A 26,341-nucleotide genomic window follows, 5' to 3' on the forward strand; every position below is an offset into this window, starting at 1 on the left:
AGACTTTGAGAGGGAATTTAGCCGCGTTATTGGGGAATGAAGGGAGACTTGTACAGAGGGAAAGCCATTTCTCAGAAGGTTTATAGTAAGGCATGTGGCAGAGTGCATGCAATGAGTCTCAGTCGGTGTGCCGTAAAATTAGATTAGTATTACATTTAGCTCCTTTCGTACATTTATGTGATACTTCTCTGCAAGGTAGTCCTTCGTCATGATGGAGGCTCTTTGATCTGTATTCCGCGCGAAGATAAATGGATCTTTAATCATCTACTCCGGCAAAGCTATATCTTTTCCATCTTTTGTTAAGGGCCGCAAAATTCTTCTTAATGTATAGTCTTTCCTCTTCATTTAATTATGTTTTCTCTATTTTTTATACATCAGTCTTAAACCAAGCTCACCGATTACTGTTAATGCAACTTTTTTCGAGTTACTTTTAATTTTTTTTACCTGATACATACATCATTTAAATGTAACTTATTATTTTGAGCAAATGATTTCAAGTATTGATCTCAAATGTAAATGTGAATAATTCTTTACAGTTCGGTTACTTTATTAGGATTTGGCACTAAACGGAGATGGCGTGTCTTTTTTTCAATACTCTTGGATAGATCCATTGCTATCATTTGAAAATAAATTCACAACTCCTATAATAATTAATTTCTAATTACTGCCACTAATCAACGGCCTCCAAACCATGAGCTCGCATTCTCATACGGACGTTGACTCCGCCGAATTCTTGGACAGCATGCAACATTAACGGTATGGCTCTATTGATAGCAGCCAGTTTGGGGCAGAGAGAAAAGCAGTTCACTATTTTAACGTTTTTTACGGACCTACTTTTCCCCCCTTTTACCTACTTTCGGATCTTGCAAGAAGAATGAGAGACTTCCTTGTCGACCTCAGTGCATGACGAAACGGATGCAATATAGCCAAGAGGCCTACCGCGTTGAAGAAAAAAATAAGTTTTCAATTTCCTCCCGCGCATTTAAGTGAAGGCCGACTTGGCAGAGGGAACTTTCATAACGCATTCCTCTCCTCGAGGAACGCCTGAGCCGGAAGAGGGCGACACGCTCGGGTTCTGTCCCTCACTCTTTACCCTCTTTGACCTCGTCCTCTTCAGGAGCTCCGCGCACGTAGTCTCGTCCCCTCTCAACCTTAATACTCGCTCTCTCTCTCTCTCCGATTCTTCTTTGCTCTTTCTTTTTCCTGTTAAGATCACCCTCCGCAAGACTTCTTAGTCTTTCTCTCCGCCAGGCGTGTGTCCAACGTACTCAAGGAATTAGTATTATTATTTTTTATTCCCAGACCACCAAAAACGGCATATTTTAGCCTCATAAGTCTTTCCTATATCTAACAATTGTACATGCGCGAACAACTATTAGTATTAGTAATTAGTTCGCATTTAGTACTTGGGTACTCAAATAGGTGCCTTAATACCGGTGTATTCTTTATTTTTATCCAGGTCCGCCTCTGCCTTTCTGGCCATCCACATGCCCCTAGACGATATTCTTCATAAGGGCATTTAGTCTCATGGTGTGGCTGATTGCGTTTTGGTGTTTTCTACCGAAGTATTCCATTCCTCTTTCATTTGCACTTATTCGATGCGAAGAGGTAAAATGCAAATTTGTATTAACGTCTAATTCCCGTGTATTCCTGTAAGTTATCCTTTGCCTCGACGAATGTATAGGTACCGATATAACTTTATTTAAGTGCATGTGGTGCCTTCAAACTCTCCACTTATGGGGCTTGTTAAACTCCTTCATTTCCGATTCCTGCACCTCTGATTCTCTACTTTCTCCAGTTCTCTCTCGTCCGCCATATTTTCTGGCCTGCTGGGCTCAACAGAGGGACATCGCAAAAACTACCCCATTTCCTCGGGTGTTAATCTCTCATTTGATGCAACCGTTTAAATCATTCTCTCCCTTTCCCTCACTCTTTCTTTCTCTCTCTCATCGGGATTTGGCTCGGGAGCCGTGTTTCGCGGACCCGAAATTGCGTACGCCCATTACGGCTCGGACCAGCGTCCATCAAGGATGCAGAGTGGAGGGCCTCATCTTTTAAACCAACTCAAATTAGCCATCTCTCGGAAGACAAATGTACGTTGCCGCGAGAGTATGAACTTTTAGGCTAATGAAACGCGTAAATTTGTTGATTGCGTGACCGCTCAGTGTATAACGCGTATTTTGCAAGTGCTTAGTCTGGCTCACGTAAAGTTTGTTTTTTTGCAAACTTGTGCAAAATTTGCTTTTCTGAAATTGGGCTTTTTGACTTCATAATTAGCATAAATATGATTCCATCTCGTATAACTGACCTGTGATGCGTTGGAGGTTACTTTTATTTTTAATTTTATAATGGAAGAATGGGTTTAAAATTTTCTTTCTCTGCATTACTTAAATAGATGCAAATGACACGATTAGGAGTTATCGTTTAGAATAAAGTGGTGAATGCGAATGTTGTGTAGGTGATAGTTATGAAAATTGCCCACATTTATAGGAATAGTTGGCACAAATGTACAATTACTCTCATGTTTCATTTCAAATACTCTCCAAAATAATTTCTTTAAAGTGACACTCAATTATGCCTCCCAATAATTTTAGCAGTGGTTTTATGTCTTTTATTAACTCAGAGTAAATGAGAATATTCAACAACCTGTCTGGAAGTCAATCCCTTCCAACTTTCGCTTCACAAAGACTAATTTTTTCTGCGTGGCCATATTTTTTTTTAAATGGCGGTTTATAGCAGATGAATTAAACAATACTTTTGTGATATCCTACAGTTTGAATATTAGAATTGGTCAATGAACTCGAAGAATGAAAAGTTTCGTAGTCCCCTTAGTATTTCTTAATACCATCACCAAGACCCTTTCGGACTATCTCTCCTCGCTCATCCTTAGGGTATAGGCATATCAAACATAGGAAATGGAGAAGAAGAAGGGAATCTAAATAACTTCGACGACGCTGAAACCTCTTATGTCTCGGAACCTTTCCGTCTTGAGCCTCTTCGGCTCTTTTTTCCAGGAGCCATTCGTTTGTTTTACGATTTATTTAACCGGGCTCTTATCGGCGAATCCCTATCTCTCAAAACGGTCACGTTCCCAAAGAGTTCGAAATGGAGTAGATATCCAAACAAAAGTGATGGGAATGAGAGACAAGTAAATAAAGATTTATGTGACGAAAAACATGAAGAGCAGTTCAAATCAGAGAACCTTAGGTCCTCTCGATTTACATTTGGGAGATTGACTTTTATTTCGTTGAATTATTAGTGTTTGCCAAAAGAAATTGATTAAATATAAGGTGTGCTTTGAAACTATCTATTTGTACGAAGAAAACTATTAGGTATGGTTCATATGACTGTTATAAATTGAACTAAAGGAGAGAATTGCATAGTAGTTAAGTGATTTAATGAGTGTATAGTAATATTTACTGCCATAATAGAAGTTTGCTTTGGATCAATATGATTTTTCGAATGATAAGGCTGAGGAGGTGGATTGAAGCATGCATCTATGAAGAATTCCACCGGTAATGAATAAAAAATCAGACCAAATGCTTACTATTCATGAGTAATAAAATGATGCTGTCTATCGCATTGGGTGCTGTGATGAAAGAATAAGCGAGATAAAAGGGAACATAATTGAAATAGTAGTATGTAGTAAGTAAGTAGTATGAAGAAATATGAGTTATCTTAAGGAGACTAAGCCCGTTAATAAAGTATTGGGTTACTGGAACAGGACGCAGCCAATGGACCAGATAAGCGTAGCAGAAAATTGGAAGGATAAATGAGGGACCAGAACTAAGAATTGGATTCAGTAAAGGATATAATGAGTGGGATGGAATTATTTGGAAACCTGTACACACTATAGCCAGAGATTTTTCCTAGAATTCTCGTATTCGTACCTCACAAGTACTTTTTTCATCCACCAGTGCCGCAATCCCAGTTCAAGTTTTCCTTCATAATAATATCTTCGCGTTGTTTGTTTTCGGGATTGGCGCCGTTAAAATGTTAGGATATACAAGACTTGGAAACTGGCTCTTTATTTATTTTTGCCGAAAGTTATACATTCCTTCGCTCAATTCTTTTGTTCCCTTTATTTTCTTTTTTGTCTAGAAATAGTAATTTTACCCAAAAAAATAAACTAATATGTAATCTTGCCTAACACAAAAAGCATTTCGTCTAGTGAAAGCTTTAATTACCGTAGGGTTATTTCGTGCTGTTTATTTATAAGGAGGCAAGTAGCTGCGCGTTAAACTCTGGCGTATTACGAATCAACGTTAAATATGATTTGAAACCGTCAGGAAGCTTCTGTTCTCAGTTTCTCTACTGAAATTACCTCAGCGTTGGTAGGTGTTTGGAGGAAAAGAAGGAAGCTGACGATAAGAAAAATGATCTTCTCAGTGTGGAAAACTCTTATCATTAGAAAGTGAAAGCAATTACAGCTCGAAGGGGGGTAAAGGCTGTGAAAACGGAAAACCTTGGTGTGCTTTTGTGCCGAAAGTCTGGGGAAAATATTGGGGTTTAGGATTTCGAGGGTGGCATCTTTGGTGGACGAGTAAGCGCATAGCCAAGAGGGACAAAGGGGAAGGAGTGAGGGAGGTTGAAGTAGCGGAATGGCCCGTTCCGCTACCGCCGAAACTGGACAAACAAACTCCTCACAAAAACCTCCAACCGGACCCCCCCCCCCCCCCCCCCCCCGTCACCCCCGGAACCTTTCTACGTAGCCCCCTTAATGCTTCCAGCCTCATCCCCGGTCTGAAATAGAGGAATGGGAGGATGTTGTTTTCCTTGGGTCTCTTCATTTAGTGCCCCACTCTTTTGCTTTAAACTGCTTCCCTTGTCTCTCTATCTCTCTTTGTCTCTCATTTCTGTCTATTAAGCGTCCCCTCTTCCTCCTGCACAGTGTCTCGATTCTCCAATCATTCCTCGCTCTATTTATTTCTCGTGTGTGCTACACCCCTTTCCGAATAACTTTTACCAGTTACTTTTCCATTCGAGTCCCTCTCTGAGTCCTCCCAAATAATTCCCTCGGTAATCTTTTTTTTCTTTACCCGCTGAATGGGGATGTTAGCCTAGAGGTGAGATTGCTTGGCTACTGTTTGAGGGGTCTGGAGTTCAATCCCGGGATCTACGGGAACCCTCAAAATAAATTCTCGAATTCCGAGGTGGCCCAAGGAAAGGAATTGGTCTATCCTGAATGTGTGAGAGTCATATACGTGTGGATTAGTCCAGGATGAGCTCTAGTCTTACCTATCCAAAACAACCTTTGGATTTAATCACTTAATGTGGGAGTGACCTCCTTATTTCTTTTTATCCACTCCTCCCTTTGGTCTATCTTTCTTTTTTCTCCGCATTAACTCCGGTCTTTCACAGTCGCTTTAGCCATTTTCGCCTTCGATCCGTCTGATGAAACTTCGGGTCGCGGCGCTTGACGCGTTGCATTTTTCATGAGCGCTCTCGTGTCTTCGTGAGGTGGTTCTCGGTATAATGAGAGGTCGGTGCAATGTAAGTGAATCCTCGGCTGGAAACCGCGTCACCGTTGTGGCCTCGATTGAAATTCCTAGGTTGCTTTTTCAAGTGCCACCACTTATGAAGGATTCTGCAGGGAGAGTGCATTTGCTTCATTTAACTTTGTTCTTAGTAAATATTTTATCGTTTTTGATAAAAAAAAGGCGTAGTAAAGAGGGAATAATACAGGAATTATAAATGGTGCTCATCTTTTTTCAGTTTTAGATAACAGATCTTTTATTCATTTACTAATGCTGTATTGTACTGAAGGTGAGGAATTGTTTACTGGTTCAACATGTGTATTAACTCCATTTATTATACCTTTACAATTTAATATGTCCATCATTTGATTAAAATGTCATGATTTATTAAATTATAAACCCAAAGGATATTTTTATCAAGAAATATAGATCAGCTTCAACCTAATATCCATCTCGTCTCCTTTTGTTGTTTCCTCCGTCAGAGCAATAACAGCAAAAAAAACTTCAAAATTATTATTTTATCCCCGGCTAAATCGTTTGCGGTCGTATTTTTATTTCAACCATTCTTCTTACAAAAAAAATTGTTTTTTAAAAAATTGTTTTTAAACACATTAAGAATCTACGGTGATATTGGAAAGCCCCGTGAGTGAGATAACCCTCGTTGCCTCTTTTGGTCTTTGTTTTGTTTTCTTTGTTTGGTCCTGTAGTTAATTTTTCCATACCGTGGGATGGAGTGCAGCTATCGCATATGTCAACAGCCACATTTATGCCTTTCCATTTCTTAGCATATTTGCATAAATGTTGAAAATTCTGGGTGCGAGCAGATATCTTTGCCCCTTTCTACACTGTCCTGGGCGAGCATGTTCCATTCATATTCTTTCTCCTGTGTTGTCCACTCGGGGATATTTCGGGAGGGAATTTTTTATCGGCCACTTCTCAAGAGCCAGTGCTGTTTGTTGCAGCTGGGCTACTATCTCATGCGACTCACGAAGTTTTTGACCTCTATTTTGTCCTTGTTCCCGAGAATATTTTATCATGGATAGCATAATGGACCACTTTTTACGCTTGGTATTCTCTCGTACTTTTACTTTCTTTAAGTTTTTCTGTCCGACCTGACCTCGAGTTAAAATTATGCCAAGCTGTTTACCCTCGTCAATATTGAAGTTTGGTGGTTTGAAAACATCTCAATCACACCACGCGGGACTTTTTTGACTTGCTTCATTTTAATTTCACACCGTAAAATGTAGGTAGAACCTTGGTTTCAGACATCATGCCCGGAAAACAAAGTATATTCCAATAAAATGTTAAAATATTTAAAATGTTAACGTTAATGGGCGTTAAAATGTTTGCAATGAACCACTTCCATGTTGTGGTATGTGGCTTTAGCACGCATGTCTGACGAGCTGTCAATACTATCTCCCAATTGTCAGAGCATCACCTTCTATCCCTGAAGTGTTTTGAATCACTGCAAATTTGTTAGCCATAGACATTAAATTCGTTACTGCATTTACTCCGGCTGATGGGGCTTTTACCACAATTATAAGATTTTTGCTTCCAGGTTTGTTTATATTTATCATTACTTGAATTTTTGATGAAGAAAACAAAACGATATATCGAATCAATACTCATTCGGTTAATGGCGAAAAAAGGAAGATTTGAGCACATACTTTACTTCCAATATTTCTTAAAGCCTTTTTTCTCAGTACTTTGATGGCTCTTTTTGATGTTATTTGCTCTTTTTCTTAAAACTAGCCTAAAAATATCTTGACGGTTCGTTTATTGCGTGATTTCTATTTCCTGTCGTAGTGCGAGTTCAAATTCAGTGAGGGATGACTATCTCGTCGTGAAATGGTTAATTGAGAGTAAAATGAAAACAATAGGGTCTCATATTACTTTCTAAAAATCTGCTCGTCCTGAAATCATTCTTTTCAAATGAATAATCTGTAATTGATGGTGCTGCTGTACTGCGTATTTATCTGCGGAAATGGGCTAGTCTAAAATATTTTACTTTGTGCAGAGGCATGAAAATGACACAAAGAATTGAAAAATATCTCCTACGCTATCTTTTTCTCAAGTGGAGTTTCTGTGATATTTTTACTTCTTCCGTTGTTGCAACCATAGTCAAGCACGGGAAAGAATCAACTCAGGGTCTCATTTATGAATGAAAGCTATTCATATCCCACGACGTCTCATTTTTTCCCGTCAATTACCATTGAGTTAAAGCGGGTGAGATGAGTTTCAATATCGCTATTGTTCACGATTCATGAAGACGGTATGTGAAGCTGAATAGTCGTTACTTAAAGAAAAAATGTTTTTATATTAATTCTTTGTCTTTTACTCCCTTATGACAAATAGTTTTTAACATAATATTCGTCCCTTTCACTCCTAAGAGGAGAAAATGTTGAAGATGAGTCTCAATGAGGGACAAAACTTTTACAAAAGTCTTTCTTGCTTCCAAAAGTCATCACCCATACAGCGCATGGAAATCAAAGGAAGGAGAGAGATACTACATGCTAGAAGCTCTGCCATTTCATGGAAATAATGGTGAATCCATTCATCTTCTTGTGTTACGTAAAAGATATACTGAATTGTTTGAGGTTTAATCTCGTAAAATTCTGAAGTTTTAGTAACTTAAAAGTTACTGGTAATTTTCCTCAAGTAGTTACTTTTGTTTCGCAACCGGTTTCAATGCGTTTTTTAGTATAGTCAGGTCTCTTTATTTTCTAATTTGCATTAAAGCAAAAGATAATTTGTCTGTAAGAATGTATTGCTCTTCAGCTAAAACTTTTTGACACTTTATCCCTTGTTCGCTAATTTTCCTTAGCTATTTTTATGTGCGGCCTTGTTTGTAGCTATGTCAATATGACACAGCAACCGTGGAGGCTTTTAAATTTAATTTTCGCAGATGAGTGACTTAAGATCGGTAAATCAGTCTCTCTTGCCTAAATTAGATCCGCAATGCTTTTATCGGTTTCTAGTAATTCCAGTATCAATTTACTTACTTATTCGACGTTTTTTGATATACGCAGAAAATTATTTTAATAACTAGATTTTGTGTTTCCTTGATCGATTCCTAATTGCTCTATGTTATAATAAACGGGTGATCAAAGTGGTGGTGATCTGAGCCAAAACAATGCGATATTTTTTATATGAATTAATTCCATGCATGATATTTTATTATTATTTTCCATATTTATTTTCTAAAATAATCATTTCTTCATTAAAGTTAATTTGTTAAAAAGTTTAGATTTTGGAGATCATTTTTCACTGAGATATTATTTCCTTTGGAGTAAACCTCAATGAACAAAGTTAATCGTCATGAATAAAAATATTATCTGGAAATCCTAAATTTGCTATTCTTTTAACATTTGCTAATTTCAATGTTCTCATAGTTAAATAGCCTTTTGGCCGATTTTGTGATTAAAATAATCACAACATATTTTTATGTTCAAAAAATCAAATGGATTAAATCATTCTTAACCAGAAAATATCTACCCCAGTTTTTTATACGAATATAGTGAAAAAAATTTCTTTGATAAGTTCCAATACTGATATATTTTTTTATCTCCAATCGTTCATTCCTTCACCCCTGACATCTTGCCCTGGACGACGATCCTTTCTTCTCATCTCTGCTGGGATGGACCGAACAACAGGTTACGGCAACCGATGGTGACAAGGACAGGCCTCAGAACATCGTATACTTCTTGACGGGTCAAGGGATCGATCCTGATAACCCGGCGAACAGTAAATTCGACATCAACCGGACAACGGGAGAGATCTTCGTTTTAAAGGTAAGATTCAACTTTTTTTATTTTCCACATATCGGATATTTTGACGATGCGACGTTGGTATTTGAGTTGTACGCTGGTCTCTGAAGACCATAGATGCGAGGGATATTATTTACGGACATCACTTTCATTCTTTCACGACAACTGAACTTAGTGTTAATTAGCTCGTTGTGACCCAAACCAATGGGTGAAATATTATGCTGAGATGGCTGAATAAAAGCTCTGGCTGCGATTTACTTTTTTCGTGGATGTCAGTTGATTATGCTTTATTCCTTTCTCAGTGAAAGAAGTTAAGCAACCTTGGTAGAACCTTGAGCAATAGGCGTTCCAAGTATATTTCCGTCCTTTTGGGTTGTCGATGAACTAGTCTTTGATCATTTCAATAATTCTACTCTTCCAAAATAAGTTGCGTTGAATTTTTGTAAATTTTCCTCCGCTTGTCGTTATGAAAAAGATGATTACCATTAAATGTAAGTATTTCTCAATTTCTTGGTATCTAAAACCAATTGAGCTTTGCATGTATATTTTCAGCCTGTTTTGATATACGCATAGTTGGCTTATGCGTAATATAATTGCATTTTGTGCCCTATTTACGCATTGAAACGTAAAATACATGGAACTCATAATCTTATATGATGAAAATATTTTTCATCTCCGCGGTTAGAGAAGATAAAGCTCTCGAAAAATTGATAAATTTGTCTGGAGGAGTATCACTCGCCAGCACACCGCTTGAACAAGGGGAGATTTACATCATCCTTTCGAAACAACTCGGTCCCCGTTACCCTAACCCTTCTCTCTTGCAACATCTAGCTCCTTTCTTTTCCCTCTCCCTAGCATCCTCACATATCCTTCCTGTGCTCGATTTATGCTCGAAATATAGGGTATTGTTTCGCTTTTGGGGACCTCTTCCTCTCCAAGCCTAAATCACTGCTCCCCTCCCGGGGGATGCCCCGTCAAACTCAGCCAAAAGTTAGCCTCCCCGGTGGCTCTATTTTTATCAACGGTTTCCTTCCATTTCTATTCCACATCACTTCCGACCTTTATTCATTTCTCCCGTCCATGTGCGAGTCGTATTTATGTGCATATACCTCCGCTGCCGAGCATACATAGTCTTAGCTGTTGTTCTGCGATTGTCTGAACTAGGTATTCTCCCTCGTCGTGAATAGACCGCTCGCTTTCTTCCAAATTTCCCAGGATGTCCCAGGCGTCTTGTTTAAATTTAAAGTGAGAAATCGTGGAATGTAGGACCCTGGAAGTGGCACAACCCCCAAGACACCTCTTCTGAAACATCTCGGTAGTCATTAAGATCTTCCAAGATGATTCGCAATCTGTTTGCCGCTTAGCGCATATGCATATGTGTGTAACATTGAAATTGTTATTGAAATGTTTGAAAGAATATTGAAAAATTTTGTTATTCATATCAAATAGTATAGCTTGCTCAAAATGATTTTTTTTAAGTTGCTCATTTTAACAATCAAAGGCGTTTAAAGGCTTAATATTTAACATCTTGGGATTCCTCGTAATTTTTACTCAACTTTCTGTACATGGTCGACATATGTCGTATTTGATATTTGGAAGCCAAAAGAATCACTTTTGTTCGCTATTCTCTTATTCTAATCATAAAAGGGAACTGAAGTAGATCTTTGACGAAACTATAACTTTATTTTATTGGAGGATGTTAAAAATTTGTGGATTTGGAATGCTAGATTTTTGCCGTATTTTGGAAGTACAATGGCTATTTTCGTACTGAGCATTGGTAAACCGACACCTTGATGGCTAAGTTTAAAATTATCGAAAGAATTTCAATACACAATCTGTTGCCAATTTCACCCGATTCTTCTGCACAGTCATCCACTTTGCGTATTTGTCCAAAGTTAACTCTGTTTCCTTTCATTTTTTCCAATTAAAAACATAACAGGTTTCTGACGGATGTTTGTTGAGTGAGTTGTGAAGTACTCCGGTTTTAGACAATTTTTGTGCGTAGGGTGAAGAGGTGGTACTTAGTACTCCATTCAATACGTTCCGTATTTATTCTCAAGAAAAATTTTTTACTGCCCCCTTTCGCTCCTAACTGTTTTCGCAATGTTATCAATGGTGGAAATGAATAACCGAAAAAATTCATAATCCGCTCGTCAATGTTTGTCTCATTCGCTGGCGGATGTATTATGAAAAGAAAAAAAGAACTCTAGCTGAAACGAGTGGCTTACTGAGTATCCATATCGCGAAAATTTTCGATTTTTACTCTTCTGCTTGTTTTACAAAAAAAGATGTGAAGGTTGTGGAGTGAAACATTTTAATGATCTATGTATGTCAGTTTTATTTATCTTGAGAGGCATGCTTCACTAGAGATATCGATCGAATACGATAACTACCATTATGAGTGGAACGGAAAAATTCGCTGTTTTTTCATATTCTGCCAATAAGCCATTCTGGCCTATCAGTGTGAGGATAATAAAGGGGAAAAATGATGCCGTAATCGATTGTTTTGAGCCTTTTAATTAGCATTATTTATTGTACTCCTTTCTTTAAGTAGAAATTTTCAAATTTATCTTAATAAAGGGTGCTATATCACTATTCTGTACTCATTATAATGCCTTAACATAGCATTTTTCGCTGAGGTAAATCGGAATTCTAAGACATCTGCTTTGTTCAATTTTCTACTCTTCCTGATGTGAAATTTTCTGAATCCGTAACAGAATATTGGGCATCTTTATTATGTATTTTCATAGCAACTCGTCATGTTCAAGCTCTCTCTTTACCTCTTATGTGCTTTAATTGTATTATTCCCGTGATTTAGAGTTATTTCTGATAATAATAAATACCCATAATCAAATTTGAAGAAATTTTGTTCCCGTCTATTGCTGCGCATAATTAAATTCTCTGAAATTTAACATCAATAATTTTTGTCAATCTAAGCACTATTAGTAATATACGTCGAAAATATGCGAATATTTTAATAAGTTCCTGTGAACTTGTCGTCTTTTTATTATTCATAGCCTTGATATAGCCTTTTTTTCTGAAAACTTGGTAGTTATTTTAAACTGAAGGGAGTTGTCAGTGAAAACTGTTGCTTTTAGTTTTATTTTGTGCCACGTGCGCTTCAAAATCCACAGATCTGGGTCAAGTATAAATGCTCATTTATCCGCCTTAACCTGCTCGTTTTACCCTTTTTCTTTCAAATTCTGATGGCGATGGTATTTTAGTTCCAATTTTTGCCGCTATTTTTACGTCACATCAATAAATACGTTCAGGTGGAGTATTTAAGGCCGGCCTTCGAAGCTTTAATCCGCGCTAATTAGGGTGGAAGCCGGAGCATATCCGGTGTAAATCGCGAGCTATTTATCGCCAGATTCGGGGAACAGTTCCCGGTAAATTCGTTGGCTTCGCCGATATCTTCAAAAGCCCGGCGTAGGTCTATTTTTTGAGAGGATACGATTTTGGTCGATCCCAGCTATCTTCCTGTTGCTATGCCCCCGTGGCTTGCTCACGAAAAGAGAAGGGAAGGCGGAGCTCTTACCGTTTACTCAATCACACCAGTCGTATCGTACCAATATTAATCTCTAATTGACTATCCTCCGTCACATGGTTGCAGTGGTTATAAATAAATTAGGAATAGCATATTGTATCGTTTTACCACTCAGTGATTATACTGTGATCTGAGTGGGTTAGGAAGCTGAGTGCGTAACTGCTGACCTATCAATCTCGGATACAAATGCCGGGCTAAGCCTGCGAGTAACCTAATTAAAAAAGTGAAAATCCTCGGTATTTGTGGTGGCTCAAGAAATAAAATATACCCCTACCATGAACTTTTAACACTCTTCTACATGTCGCTTATCTTTAGGTGAGTTTTATCTTCACCAATATTAACCAGCCTTTAAGTCGAAGCTACAAGCTAGGAAGTGAGTGATGAGCAAACTTAAGTTGAAGGAAAGACTCGTTAATAGGTGGGGTGTAACCTAGCAAACTTATTCATCTACATACTATCCCGCAAGCTGCCTCAGTAGACGTGTGTCTGGAGGCTTTGGGACACAAGCCGTTCACTTTTCCCAGAGTTCTATATAGGTGCCCGTTATGAGAGATTTAACTGTCGCAGTTCGACCTAGAATTTAATAAAAAAATAAATCCTCCCCCTATCCGTTTCGCAAAATATACCGTATGTTTTCGTTTTTGTTGGTCCTGGAAATACAGTACGCTTCTATGATGATTTTTGTCTTAAATTTATTGATTCTTATCGAGGTAATCATCCACCATTTATGGCCCAGATCAGTCAGATTGCGGAATACGTGTCATAAAGTAATTAAGGGGAGCGCCTCTCTTTGCTAGTCTCCTTATCATTTTCTCTAGATTACGTACAAGACTAGTGTGGTGGCCAAGTAAGAAGAACCAGTTTTGCTGCTAGCCGAAGGCTCATTGGTTCAACCCCCGGGTGAAACCTTCGGGAACCTTCAAGTAAAAATCCTCCTAGTGCTAGGTGACCCAGGGAACAGCACTTGCGTAGTTTAAATGGTATAGAGAACAAAACTTGCTTAAATATATCTATACAACTGTAAAGTACAATAAATAATGTAAAATGTATAATAAAATGTGGTATAGCGTATAAATAAATGTTGCACTGTATATAGAAGAAAATATACCGACCCCTCTCCTCACTCTTTCCCGGGAGTACTCGCAGCATTTGTCGGGAACAACTTCAACTCTTTCCCCCTACCATGAATGTGTGACATTTGATCGTAGGTGGCTTAGTCCAAGGTGAGCGCTACCCGCACCTATCCGAAAAACAACCCTCGGGTAGTAGCACTGAATTAGTAAGTTCCTTATAAATCTGTCATCTGGGTCGTCCTCAGCCGTATTTCCTGTTTTACTCCATTACTCCCGCCTCGCGTGGCTTTTAACATCCGCTCCACCGACCGCCACTCCGGTTTCCTTTAATTCTTTTCGTCCGTGTCTCTCTTTCTCTCTCTCTCTCTCCCTCTTACTTTCTCCCTCCCTCTGCTGAGTTTCTCGGCCTCCCGTCAATGATGAAGTTGGGGCTCTGTTTACCGTCAAGTTCATATTCTCCACAACCCCCTGCTTCTCGTCTCTTCTTCCGCCGCGTAATTAAACTGCAAGTGACGAGGCAGTTTGGGGGTGAACGTGGGCGGGGAAAGAGTGGGAGTGGTTCACGGCGAATGGTGGGAGTCCTTCCGGGAAAGAGCGAGGAGAGAAGTTGGTATATTTTCTTCTATGCACTTTTTTTTACATATTTTACGATATTCTATGCTATATTCTGCACTGTATACTGTAATTTACAGTTGTATACATGTATTTCCTTTGCCGTTATTCTCTATGTTACTTAAACTCTTCGATATTCCATAATCTATCGTAAACTATAAGCATTGTTCTGAAAATAATGGCGGCATCAATAATTGAATACTAATTTTTAATAAAATTGATTTGATAATGATTTTATTATTTGATAATGATTATGAAAAAATTTGATAATGATGATTTTAAATGAATATTAGAAAATGTAATAAATTAAGCTTCCCAGTAATACTAATTCGGCCATATAATAACTTTTATGTAATTTTTATGACTGACGTAACTCTGATTAGGTGATTTGTTGACTCAGGATTAATAATTATCATAAAATGATTTAAGTACCATTCTGTGCTAAAATATTTTAATGTTCAGTGTAAGTATCGAATTCATTAGCTTAATTTCTCCGTAAACTGTGACTTTTCAGTGTTACTATCTAAATTATTATTTTAGTATCTTCGTCAACTGAAGCTGTTCGGTACATTAAATATTTCCCTGGCATAAAAGGCAATAACTCACTGGTCGCCGCCATGATTTTAATTAGCTTTTAATTTTCATAAGATGTAAGTAAAGGATATGGATATAATAAATTGCCAATTCGAGCATTAATAAACACTCCAAAATACTTCTCTTGAGCGTAGACATTTCTTCACCAACTAACTCTTATTTTTCCTGAATTTTTACTATCCACTGTATTACACATTTAGTTTACTGTACATTATATAATGTAGTATAATATATTCTACACTTAATTCTGTAAATTATAGTGCAAAATTTTCAAAACTATAAACTGAAATGTATTTTAAATAATTATGTTTTATTGACCTTTTGCAATTCTGTATTTTAGTCTAATTAATTATCAGCTAATATTTTGGCATGATTTACAGTTGTATTAGAAAATTTGCGTTTACATGAAACTCATACTTACTTTACTTGGCGTATTACTTATTGTTTCCGTTCTTATTACTTACTCTTGCCGTTCAATTCCAGGATTAAATTATACTATCGGTTTACTTTTTCCCTTTCTTGTTCATAATTTATGATTCTCTTTGGAAAATAAAAAGAGATTTTTAGCTCCATGAAAGGATTGTGATGGTAACAGTCACAGTTCATCATTGAAATGGCTTTGAAAGCTTCGAGAGAGGTTAATATGCCACGGTGCATTAGTCACGGCTGAAAGTGAGATGCTTTTCATTTCTTTGATTACGGTGAAGCTCGTCGAACTTGTTGTTGGATGTGTTGCTGCTGCCATCTTCGCAATCCCATCCCATTTTATCGGCCATTTTGATGCAACGTCGAACCTTTGGATGCGGCTTGAAATTGATGTACTGTGTGCCTGCCCACTCAGAACTGGAATCGAGGCTTGATGCTTCTGTATTCAGAATTTTTCCTCTCTGTTTCAACATCCCTCTCGCGTAAAATTAGGTGAACTCCTCTTAATGACATCTGCGTCTGTGATTGGCACGCAAGTTAATGACTGCAGTATCACGTAAGTATTGGTGTGGAGAACCAGAGAGTGAATGCACGAATCAACATTGCTGCATTGTGGATTATAAGTACCTTTTATTTATTTCTTTTGAAGTTGTTCCATCAAAGCTCTATCAAGCCTTTTCTTCGCTCTCATTACAACTCTTACGGACTGAAGCGGTTATTATTTCGTTCTCCATCTTTGGTTGTGCTGGTAATTTTCATTATCATTTGAATCAAGTCTATAATTACTGTTTTATGCAGCTACAACAACGGAATCAAAGTGGGATCTACTCCAAAGTGGATTTTTGACATTAAAATATATGAAAAATGTAAACTACTTTCTGAAGATGAGAATATAGCTTTGTAGGCCCGCAGAAATATTTGCTCTGGACCATTTGTGGGCTGATAATACTGCTACTAATGTTGTATCTTTGTTATTTATCTAATTGTTATACACTTTATAGTTTCAAATGGAATATCTAACACTATGAGAATGTGCCATAATGAATTCTGATTTCTTTCTATGTGCTTTATGTAATTCCATATGCAAAGAATAATTTTTATGTTTGATAGAGATACCTGTGACTATCAGACGATTTTAAATTCTTACATAGACTAAGTGTTTTTGATTGTCGGCTATTGCTGTTTTTCATCATTGTTTGTCTGGCCCATCGTCTTTATTTTAGTCAGTGATAACTATACGTCTAACTAACTAACGTATTATGCTAAGTGAAAAAGTGAAAGTGAAAAATTTACTTAACTCACCATCGGCTACTTTACTTTCCTAAAACGACTTTAATAGCCTGGATATTTATTCATCGTTCCCTCTCTTTATTTCAATTATATTCGCTCTGTCCCTTTCACCGGAATTATTCCTGTGTTTCTATTGACCACACAATGTCCCTATCTCCGTTCAGTACGTCAAACCTTTTCCATTTGTCGTTTTATAATCTTGTCGCCATCAACACCATTAAATTATTTCGACACCCAGCCACCTCGTCCACTTTTTATCTCAAATTATTCAACCCCATTGCATCGGAGTGATAGGACATGCCACGTCACCCTCTGAATGAATGCGTCAGGCAATTAGCTGGCCACTCATCACGGCTCGAGGGAATGAGAAAGGGGCTCTACCCCACTCGCCCCTTATTTATAGCCTTGTGCCGAATGTTGCTGGAAGCCCTTTTCCCGTGACATGGAATATTTTTTTCCTTTCCCGTTGAGTAAACATCCCGAGTTGCGATAGCTCGTTTCGCAGCGGGCGTGCCGCGTGCGTCAGGAGAGTCCATGAATCTATCTGTGTGGCTCCATCACGTACCGCCCGCTTTCCCCATCCTTCAACCGCTGTCACGGGTAAAATTGCTGCAATCGGTGCACTTGTCACCCCTCCTTTTAGGGTTCAGGCCGCAGGATTTAGCGCAAGTTGCTTTCGGTTAGTTTTGCGTGATAATAATGCTCGCTTATGGTCCCCAAGTTCCGTGATTATTTCTATTGAAACCATAAAGTAAACTTTATAGCGTTGATGCCTACTTTGGGTGGTACTAACCTTTTTTTTCTCTCGAGATATGTTAATCTGTATTAATCCCGAATCAGTCATTATTTCAAAGAACTATCACATCAAGGAAAGCCTTTTGGCTAAATATATTTTTAAAGCATGGAAAGTAAATGTTTCTAAAAAATCATTTGCTCTACAGATGCCTGAAAAGAGCACAATGGTGGTCGGCCAAAATGAAATGATTCGCTATAATTCCATTCTTTATCGATTTATAAACCACATATGCTCATTTATCCATGTTACCGAATATTGGTTGCTAAATGAATGACTGGCAAATGACAAAGCATGAAGATCCAAGCCTATTACCCTGACCACAACAGTATATTACTCTTTGGGATGAACACTTTAGTACATCAACTTGCGGACGAAGTTAATTTGTCATCATGGACTCACATTGCAATCAGTTCGAGACTGATCGATGCCCTATTTTTTTCCAGCACCCCCGAGGAGTTATTAAACCTATATTTTTGTCGCCCGAAAATGCGAGCATCAACTTGTCGTTGGCTCGTAAACTTTCCATTTCCATCCCATTTTCGTGATTATCGGACCCGACGATTCCTTAATCATCTGTCTGATGAGATCGAGCGAGTCATTGATGCGCGGTCTGCATCGGTCGCATGATTGGTGTGACCGCATCGCGGGGCGTGACACGGGAATGCGTCACTTGGGTCGAGGCGTGCGAGGCGGAGAGTCGATGGAGAGGTGGGTGAGAGGCGTTCCGTGAGAATGGATGCAGGAATAGGGGCTGGGAGCGGGAGAGGATAGGGTGATTGTGTTTGCACGAGTCAGGCGGTGCGTGGGGGATGTAATTAATTTTTGACCCCACCCGACTACCCCGTGGGTTCTCGAACAAAACTAATTTGAGCCCTCAAAAATTGAAAGGGGGTGATGGAGTGGACGCCGGGGAATAAAGACCCCGGGATCTTTTCGCCGTCCAGCTGAAACGGAGCGCTTAAACCACCACCAAACAAGGCCCTGAAGGTAGAACCACCTTACAGAGTTCCACGTCAACTCACTTCAGCGTCTCACATGCTGCGGCTTCCTGTCGAGTCATGTCAGCGTTCAACCGCATCCACCTAGCCTATACTATAGTCTATATTTTCCACTCCTCGTGAACCATGATTTTACGCATGAAGGGCATTGCCTATGGCTTCTCTGCGAATTTACCAACATTCATCTTGAAACTTTTGCTTTAATTAGGTTTCCTCAATGCTTGAAAACGATAGATAGCAGGGAAAAGTTGAAAGTATAAATCTTTACCTGTGCATATTTAATACCTAAGCATATACAGACGTTGTAGATTATTTGGGATACTAAAAGTTTTGTTCCCTTGTGGCGTTGTGTTAGTAACTCAATGATGAACTGCGCATACATATTACTATCTACTACTCTCGACTACCGGGACACTTTTGGACTATATCTTCTTTGAATTATAGGAGAGGAATATCTTATTAAAGAACTTTATTGTAATTTAATCTTGATATTTTTTAAATAGCCTTAGCTTACTATGCTACGCTGAGCTTTTTGGCAAGTATTTGTAACTGACCTAAATACAAGTGTGCACCATTGAAAAGGAGTACTATTGTTTTTCTACTTTCACAACTTATTTTTTATCCAAATCTGTTTTTATTCCCATTGTTTTGTGTCACCTTTATAAAAAAAGCTTTCTCTGCCTTGTTATTCTGAGTTTTTACATATTTGCCAGAGTTAACTATTATTGTTTGTTCCCCGTGTCTTTCTAAAATGCAAAAACTGCTTTTACGATGTAAATGAATCTACAAGGCTCATCATGTATTAAAAAATCTTTTATGAAACAACAGTCCCCATTTTTAAAATCCAGTAAACCTCTCTTTTAGAGTGTTCAGGAAGAAAATTTGTTTTTTCTTTGATCCATTCTTATTGCATGTCAAAAATAATGAATTGATAATTCAATTCATTATTTTTGAAGTTTTATCAAAGGCTGGATTTTCATTTTTTACATCGAATTCTGTCTTTCTTGTTTAATAATTTAAATCATATTTTAAATTTAATTTTTGAAAATCATATTTTAACCTACCTCAAAATGAAATTCTTATTTCCTTTGATGCCTCTAAGTAGCTTAATTTTTATGAATTTCAGTTTTGGAAAAAATTAATAGTCTTCAATTTTCGAATACATTATTTCCGGTTAGATTTCGATATCATTTAATGTGTGAAGATGCAGATCGTAGAATTTAAATATCCTTTGTGCCTTAGATTTTTCTGCAGTTTTTGTATAGTTGATATCGTCATGTTCAGTCATTTTCTGTAGGGACTTCATAAATCTATACCATTTTCAAAAATGTTCACGGCTTCTGGGTTTTTCAGTGACACTTGCGTGATTTTAATCGAAACTATTTTTATCTTTTAGGTTAGGTAAATAAGTACTCTGTGCTTTTTCTAATCCAATTAATGTTAACAACTCTTTTATCGTGTTATCAACGTTTGACTCTTACCTTGTAGTTTTAGGCCATCCAAACTGATGTGATTTTTTAAGTGTGTCAAGATGACTTTGAATCGGTATACATCGGCTTTTCTATCAAACTTGCTGCCAATATCTATCCGCGAATGTATATCTACCTGTTTTGTTAACCTTTTTGAAATTTAAATTCCACGTCAGATACACAAAAAATTGAATGAGCTATTCAATTCCTGTTCTCCTCATTAGAAGGTGCCCTAACCCCGTCCCTTTATCCTCAGCCATAGCGATGAACATCCTCCCTGGATCATTCCGAGTTCTTTTCCTTGAGAAAAATAATAATATTTAAATAGACCTCGCCAAAGAGTAGGAGTAGGCATGGAAAAAATAAGAAGTCCTCACTTCCCGTCTGTCTTCTCCCTTGGAGCAATAGCCATTGTTAAGGGCACCCTTCCCTGAAGCATGCCGTTCCACATAGCTTCTTTCTTTCCTTTTTTCTCGCTAAATAAAATGAATAAAGAAAGGGAGCAACTCATCCACTTTTCCTTCAACGTATATCTCGTATACTCCTCTCTCATCCATCTTCGTCCGTTGGGATAGCAAATGAAAGCTTTCTTTTTTATTAAAAAAAAGTTGAAGGAATGAAAGCGGTTCGGTGGCAGGAGTTGGCCGTGTTGATGCGGCCTCCTCGTACACTCGATTCCCGTACTTTTCCGTACATATTCAGCTTGTCGTATCAATTCGAGGTAACCGTTCATTCCATGAACACGTCATTTCGGTGTTTCCGATCGAGAATTCCGTGCGGTCCGTCATCGCAGTTCGTGCGGAAGCTTCATATGTCAAATTCTCCAGAAGGTAGAATGCTTGTAGTCAGCGGGAAGAAAGGATGTTAATGCTATGGTGGGGATTTCAGTCTACAGGTACGCATCTGTACTTATGAATTTCTGACTACCCTGAGTTTTTTTACGGTTTTCAAAATTTTTGCAGTCTCCGTTTCTTTTTTTCAACATTACTAATAATTTTTGCACAAATTCATCAATACTATAATACTACATAATATCACTTAAAACTTTTGGTGCGACATAGCCACTGTTAAAGTACAAAAGCATCTGCAACTGCGCATTTCGTCAAAGTTTGGAGCTATCGAACGATCAGGATAACACTGTCACCGGGTTTCTCTCCACTCTTCCCTTGGTTGTGCAAATGACCCTTAGCTGTTGATCACCTCGTTTCAAATTCATCATTCTCTACCAAGCACCTATTACGCTTTTGTCCCTCGGGATGCTACCACTGCCCCCCTTTCCTCCGCCCCCTTCCTAATCCATCGTACCTGGAAACGTTCCCCTCGTTCGGCGATAAGTCTATGCAAATTTTTCCGCTCCGCCGCAAAATTGTTAAGGGCCTCCATTTCAAACCATTCCCCCTTGTTCCTCTCTCGTTCCACGGTTGATGAAAAAGGTGAACTCAAGGGTAAGAGGAAGGGTAATAGGGGTTTTTGATGAGCTAGCAGAGTTGTGTTTTTCCTTGCATGCATCGCAACCTTCGGTTGGGCATCATGAGAATCCAATTATGAGTTACAGTGTTCATTTTTCATATTTTATCTCGAATGGTTCAATAATTTCCAATCGTGCTTTAAATTGCGTTTTATTTTATACGTAAAAGAAACTTTCATTTTATAGTGTTCTCATTACTGTGACCTATTTTCCTTTTTGTGGATATTAGTTTGCTTTCACGGTAATTATTATAATGCTGACCAATTTTAAGCATTGATTCAGCTTATTATACCAGTGTCTTTCTTGCCATTCTCCTTTTGTGTTTGCTTATCATTTTTACCAAAATGGCTTTCACATCTTGGTGAAATGAGGACATATTGAAAGGCTTGAACAAAGTCCTCTTCCGTCAGTTATATAGCGTTTATCTCTATAATTTTATTCTTCAATACTCACTAGATTGTCCTGAACAACACTTATTTGTTCTATCAGGAATTATAAAAACTCAAAGGACGGATAAGAATAATTTCGTATTTTATTTATGGCCATTGGATAAGGAGAGTCCCATTTTGAGAGAAAGATAGAAAATGGCATGCAGTTATAAGTAATACGTTCCTCATTTTCATATAATATTTTATGCAACCCAAAACTAAAATGTGTACAATGATATAATTTCATGGAATTCTATGGGTGAGTTTCAGTTAGTTATTTTCGTAAACTAACTCTTTGCTGCTCGTGACTTGAACTTACATAATTTATCGTTACGTCCAATTATCCTTCTCGGCATAAATGCATTTGGTACGTTTTAATGGCTGATAGCTTTTACTGCCGTACGTAAAGACATCAGAGGTAAAACTTAAAGGGGAAAAATTACGTTCTACACCAAACCTTTAATCCAATTTGGGTCCTCTTTTGAACTTCATATCCTGTTGATTATACTCCACTCTTTACATGAAAGAGCGGTGTATTGCATAATCAAAATTTCGGGGCTTCTCTGCGTTCTGCGGAAATCTGTATACGACCACGGGCTTTATGCGTGAGTACTGTGCGATGAAAGAGGAGGTTGACAGGATTATTTCACTCGCTTTGAAAATTGCATTACTTGCATTATCACTCATTTCGGCCCTTTGTGCGCAGACTGCTAATTTTCAAATAGTTCCAAAATACCATGCTGTATGTTAGTTTCGTACGGACTGACAATGTGTCCATTTCGTGATTTTTCAGTCAAGTGCAAGATAGAGAGCATATAATTTTATAATTAAAAAAAATTTACGCTCGTCTGTGCTTGAAATATTTTTTCAAATTTTGTTAACCTGCAGATTTTCTCGAATTTACCGTTTCAGTTCCCAGAAAATAATTGTGTTCTGGCGTACTAACACTTCTACTCTGTAATGATTTTATGCTTCATGTAACACGATTTTATGCAAATTTGAGGTAGCATTTCATATATTCCACATGGATTTTATCAATTGGGGTTGATTGCATTGGGATCCGTTCAATAATAAATGAAAGGAGGTCAAGCGACTTGGTGTCATCAGTGAGCTGCACTTGGAACGACTCTGAAAATGCATGCAACCAAAATAACAAGCCCGCTTGCCTGGCCTATATATTTTGACGTTTTTGTGAGAATTTTAGGTAATACGCAGAGCAACTCCATGTTTTTACTCGATTTAAATATTGTAAAATTTTTCTCAGGGAACTACAAGCCCCACAAATGCTGCTGGTTGAGGTAAAATAGTACGTGCTTCTTAGGTGGAAATACTTGAGGAGCGCATCTAATTTAATTTTGGCATTTTTTATTCAAAGAAGGAAATTGTTTCAGGCTTAAATAAGTGCATATCGTTTATTTAAAGTCTATATTTTGTCAAATGATTTCCTAATATTGAAATAGCACTGCCTAGGACTGATTTTAATGAATCCTTGACAACCATCTTTGTAGGCCATAAAGTCATTAGAATCGTAAGCGTGAATGGCGATGAAAATAAAACAGTCGCTTTATGTTAAAGCGAACATCCTGAGTGGCGCAAGTCAAAAAAGCGTAATTATTTTAGGGGCTGCAACCATCATTTACAAAAGAATATCGTCCTATCTTACTCATGAATTCTAGTCATAATAAATGGTAGTGTTTGGCAATACTTCGCTACAAGTACACAGTTTTATTTAGTGGACATTATTTTCAAGTTGGTAAGCATTTAACGATGTGATTCGTGATTTTTCGCAACAGCTTTAACATCCCTCCCTTGCTTTTCCATCCCGAAGCGTCAAACATCTCCCATTCTCTATCCCACCCCGAACAGACCTCGGTCTGCCTTGCCAATCCCGTGCTACCTCCGTTAGAACGTGTACCTACTTCTCTCGTACGTGTTCCCAGCGCTAATTGCGCTCCCCATCCCCTCCGCAACCCCGGTCAATGCCACCAGGGCTCCATTAGAGCGTGGGAGAGAGTGCGGAAGGGAGGATCCCGGGAATTCCTTTCCGAAGACTCTTGGCGAAGAAAGAAATCGCGTCGGAGGAACGGAATGGGTTGAAGAGAAATGATGGAAATGGGTGGCTATTCTGAGGAAAAACTGGCCGTTTATTTTAGTTGGAAAATCATGGATGTATGAGGAAATAGAATAATGAAACTGTATAAATCATCTTTATTGCAAAATAAAATATTAATATTTCATCATTCCCTTAAGTCCCTTTCGTGACAACTTAATTTGGCGTAACTTGCCTTCTTACCACCTGGACCAGTCAGGGAAATATTCCGCCAATCAGAGCTCAGACCGCACATCAATCCCGAAATCGATGTTAAAAGGCTTTCGACAGCTTAAACGTCTACTCGATGTTTACCATTACTATTTTTACTATTAATATTTAACATTACTATTTTTATTGATTAATATTTATCACCTATGAACAAGGCTAAAAGGCATTGCTATTTTATTGATATTAAAGCTTCCCTTTCCCAAAATTTTGGTGGGCATATAAATGTTAAAACTCGTGTGTGCAGTCATTTTAACTGATTTGATTTATAACTCATTTATCTCTACACGTATTTTTATGATATATCAAGGTGAATACTGCGGAAAATTCATATCTAAAAAGTTGCCGAAATATGTAGTTAGGGAGTGTTCAACTTGGTGTTTGAGTGACGAGCCCGAGGGAGATTTGTGGAAGTGGTGGGCAGGTGGGGTTTTATGGAGTTTTCAGCGTGGGTGACGTACTTCACTCGGTCTGCCGCAGTTCAGTGTGTCCGATCTAATTGCTCAATTAAGTGCCCAGGGCGTCAGAGTCTATTTCCACCTGCGAGCGTACGTACGTTTGGAAAGGGACCGCTCAGGTGCGACAATCGCATTGATTTAGCCCAGGGGTGAAGTTGCAAGGACGATTTTTCCCCATTTCCGTCGAATCGCGGTTCTCCACCCGGATTTTGCATTCCCTTTATTCTTGCTCTCTTTGTTTTTGTGCAGTGGTCGCGTGAGGATCGCATTTGATGGAGGGAAATAGCCCTCAGTGCCGTTTTCCCTGGTCACCTTTCTCAGCTGGTTCTGCATTGAATACCACCCATAATATATTTTTTTTAGGTTATATTATGCATAATTGCGGAGTTGATTCAATTATTTCTTTTTTTCCTGCTATTAAATACGTATATTTGTACTTATGCTCTACATTTTTTTGCATTTCATATGCGTTATTATCAACGTGAAGTTAGTGATTTATGGTATAGCGTCAATATTTGTTCGCTAAAATTTAATTGGATCTTTTGCCGTTATCAGTTTATATGCCAGTGATGCAGTGCATCACAGTAGAATTAGGTTCAAAACTCATGAGTTCGTTTATCATTCCAGTTATATTTCCGTTTTCCCATAAGATTAAATAAAATATTGGCTCACAATATTATTGAATATAGAAGTATCAACTCTTGGCCACTGAGCGTTGCTATGCTAGATCAATTTCCGATGTAATGAATATTGCGAAGTGTAAGAGAACCATTCATACAAAAGATAAACTTTCTTAGCAGCAGCGTCGAGAGTTACTCATAGCTCAAGTACTCAGCATATTGCCTGTGAATGTTCTGCGAATACAAAGTAGAAATTATCTTTGTCGGAGGAAGCTGTCATAGTAGACGATAAATGAAAATATGAATTTTCTTTCGCATTTCTAGCATGTGGAGGAAAGCTCTTCATTATTCTTCTAAATATAATCATAGTGTAGGGGTCACGGCTTGAGATGAAATTATGTTTCTTTTACTCTTCAAAGTTACCATTTGTTTCCCCTAAAATCTCCCTTTGAGTGCGAAGCTGAACTTTATTTTTGGCCCTTTTGTTTTAATCAACGTATTTTTTTATGTTATATAAATTTAAGCGAGATAGATATTTAACGTGTATTCGGAATATATAGTATATAAACCGTTTTGAGATATATGTATGTACTACTTCATTCATTCACACAACGCCTTAAGCGCAAACAAAGAAATAAATTCACAGGTAAGGAAAGAAAGGGAAAGGAACATATACTAGAAAAAGGATGACGACAACGGTGCTGTGGTAAATGGAAACAGCCAGAAATCGGAGGGTAAAAACGTGGCCTGACTGGGACTCGAACCCAGAACCTCCCGCTTGCCGGGTGGGTGCTCTACTAATAGCGCTATCAGGACGCTTAGATTAACCATAAATTCGGTGGGGGTTATATATATTTATCGTACAAGTTTTTCAATAAAAATGTTTTTTTCGTTGTATTTCATTACAGAGTTGCCATTGCATTTTGCAGTTTGTAGTGCATTTGCGTTGTAGTTCATTACAGAGTTGCATTAGGGAGCCAGACTGTTTTTTTTATAATGAC

General features: G+C 38.0%; 1 protein-coding gene across 1 annotated transcript in view; it reads left to right on the forward strand.

Annotated features, from left to right (window-relative positions):
- Positions 1 to 26,341, forward strand: part of LOC124155982 (neural-cadherin) — a 1,049,301-nt gene that overhangs the window by 945,140 nt on the left and 77,820 nt on the right. The window contains exon 17 of the mRNA XM_046530234.1: positions 9,131 to 9,268. Within this exon, the coding sequence (XP_046386190.1) occupies positions 9,131 to 9,268 (138 nt within the window). The remainder of the gene's footprint in view (positions 1 to 9,130; positions 9,269 to 26,341) is intronic.

The sequence above is a fragment of the Ischnura elegans genome, chromosome 3 (genome assembly GCF_921293095.1).
Source record: "Ischnura elegans chromosome 3, ioIscEleg1.1, whole genome shotgun sequence".
Lineage (NCBI taxonomy): Eukaryota > Metazoa > Arthropoda > Insecta > Odonata > Coenagrionidae > Ischnura > Ischnura elegans.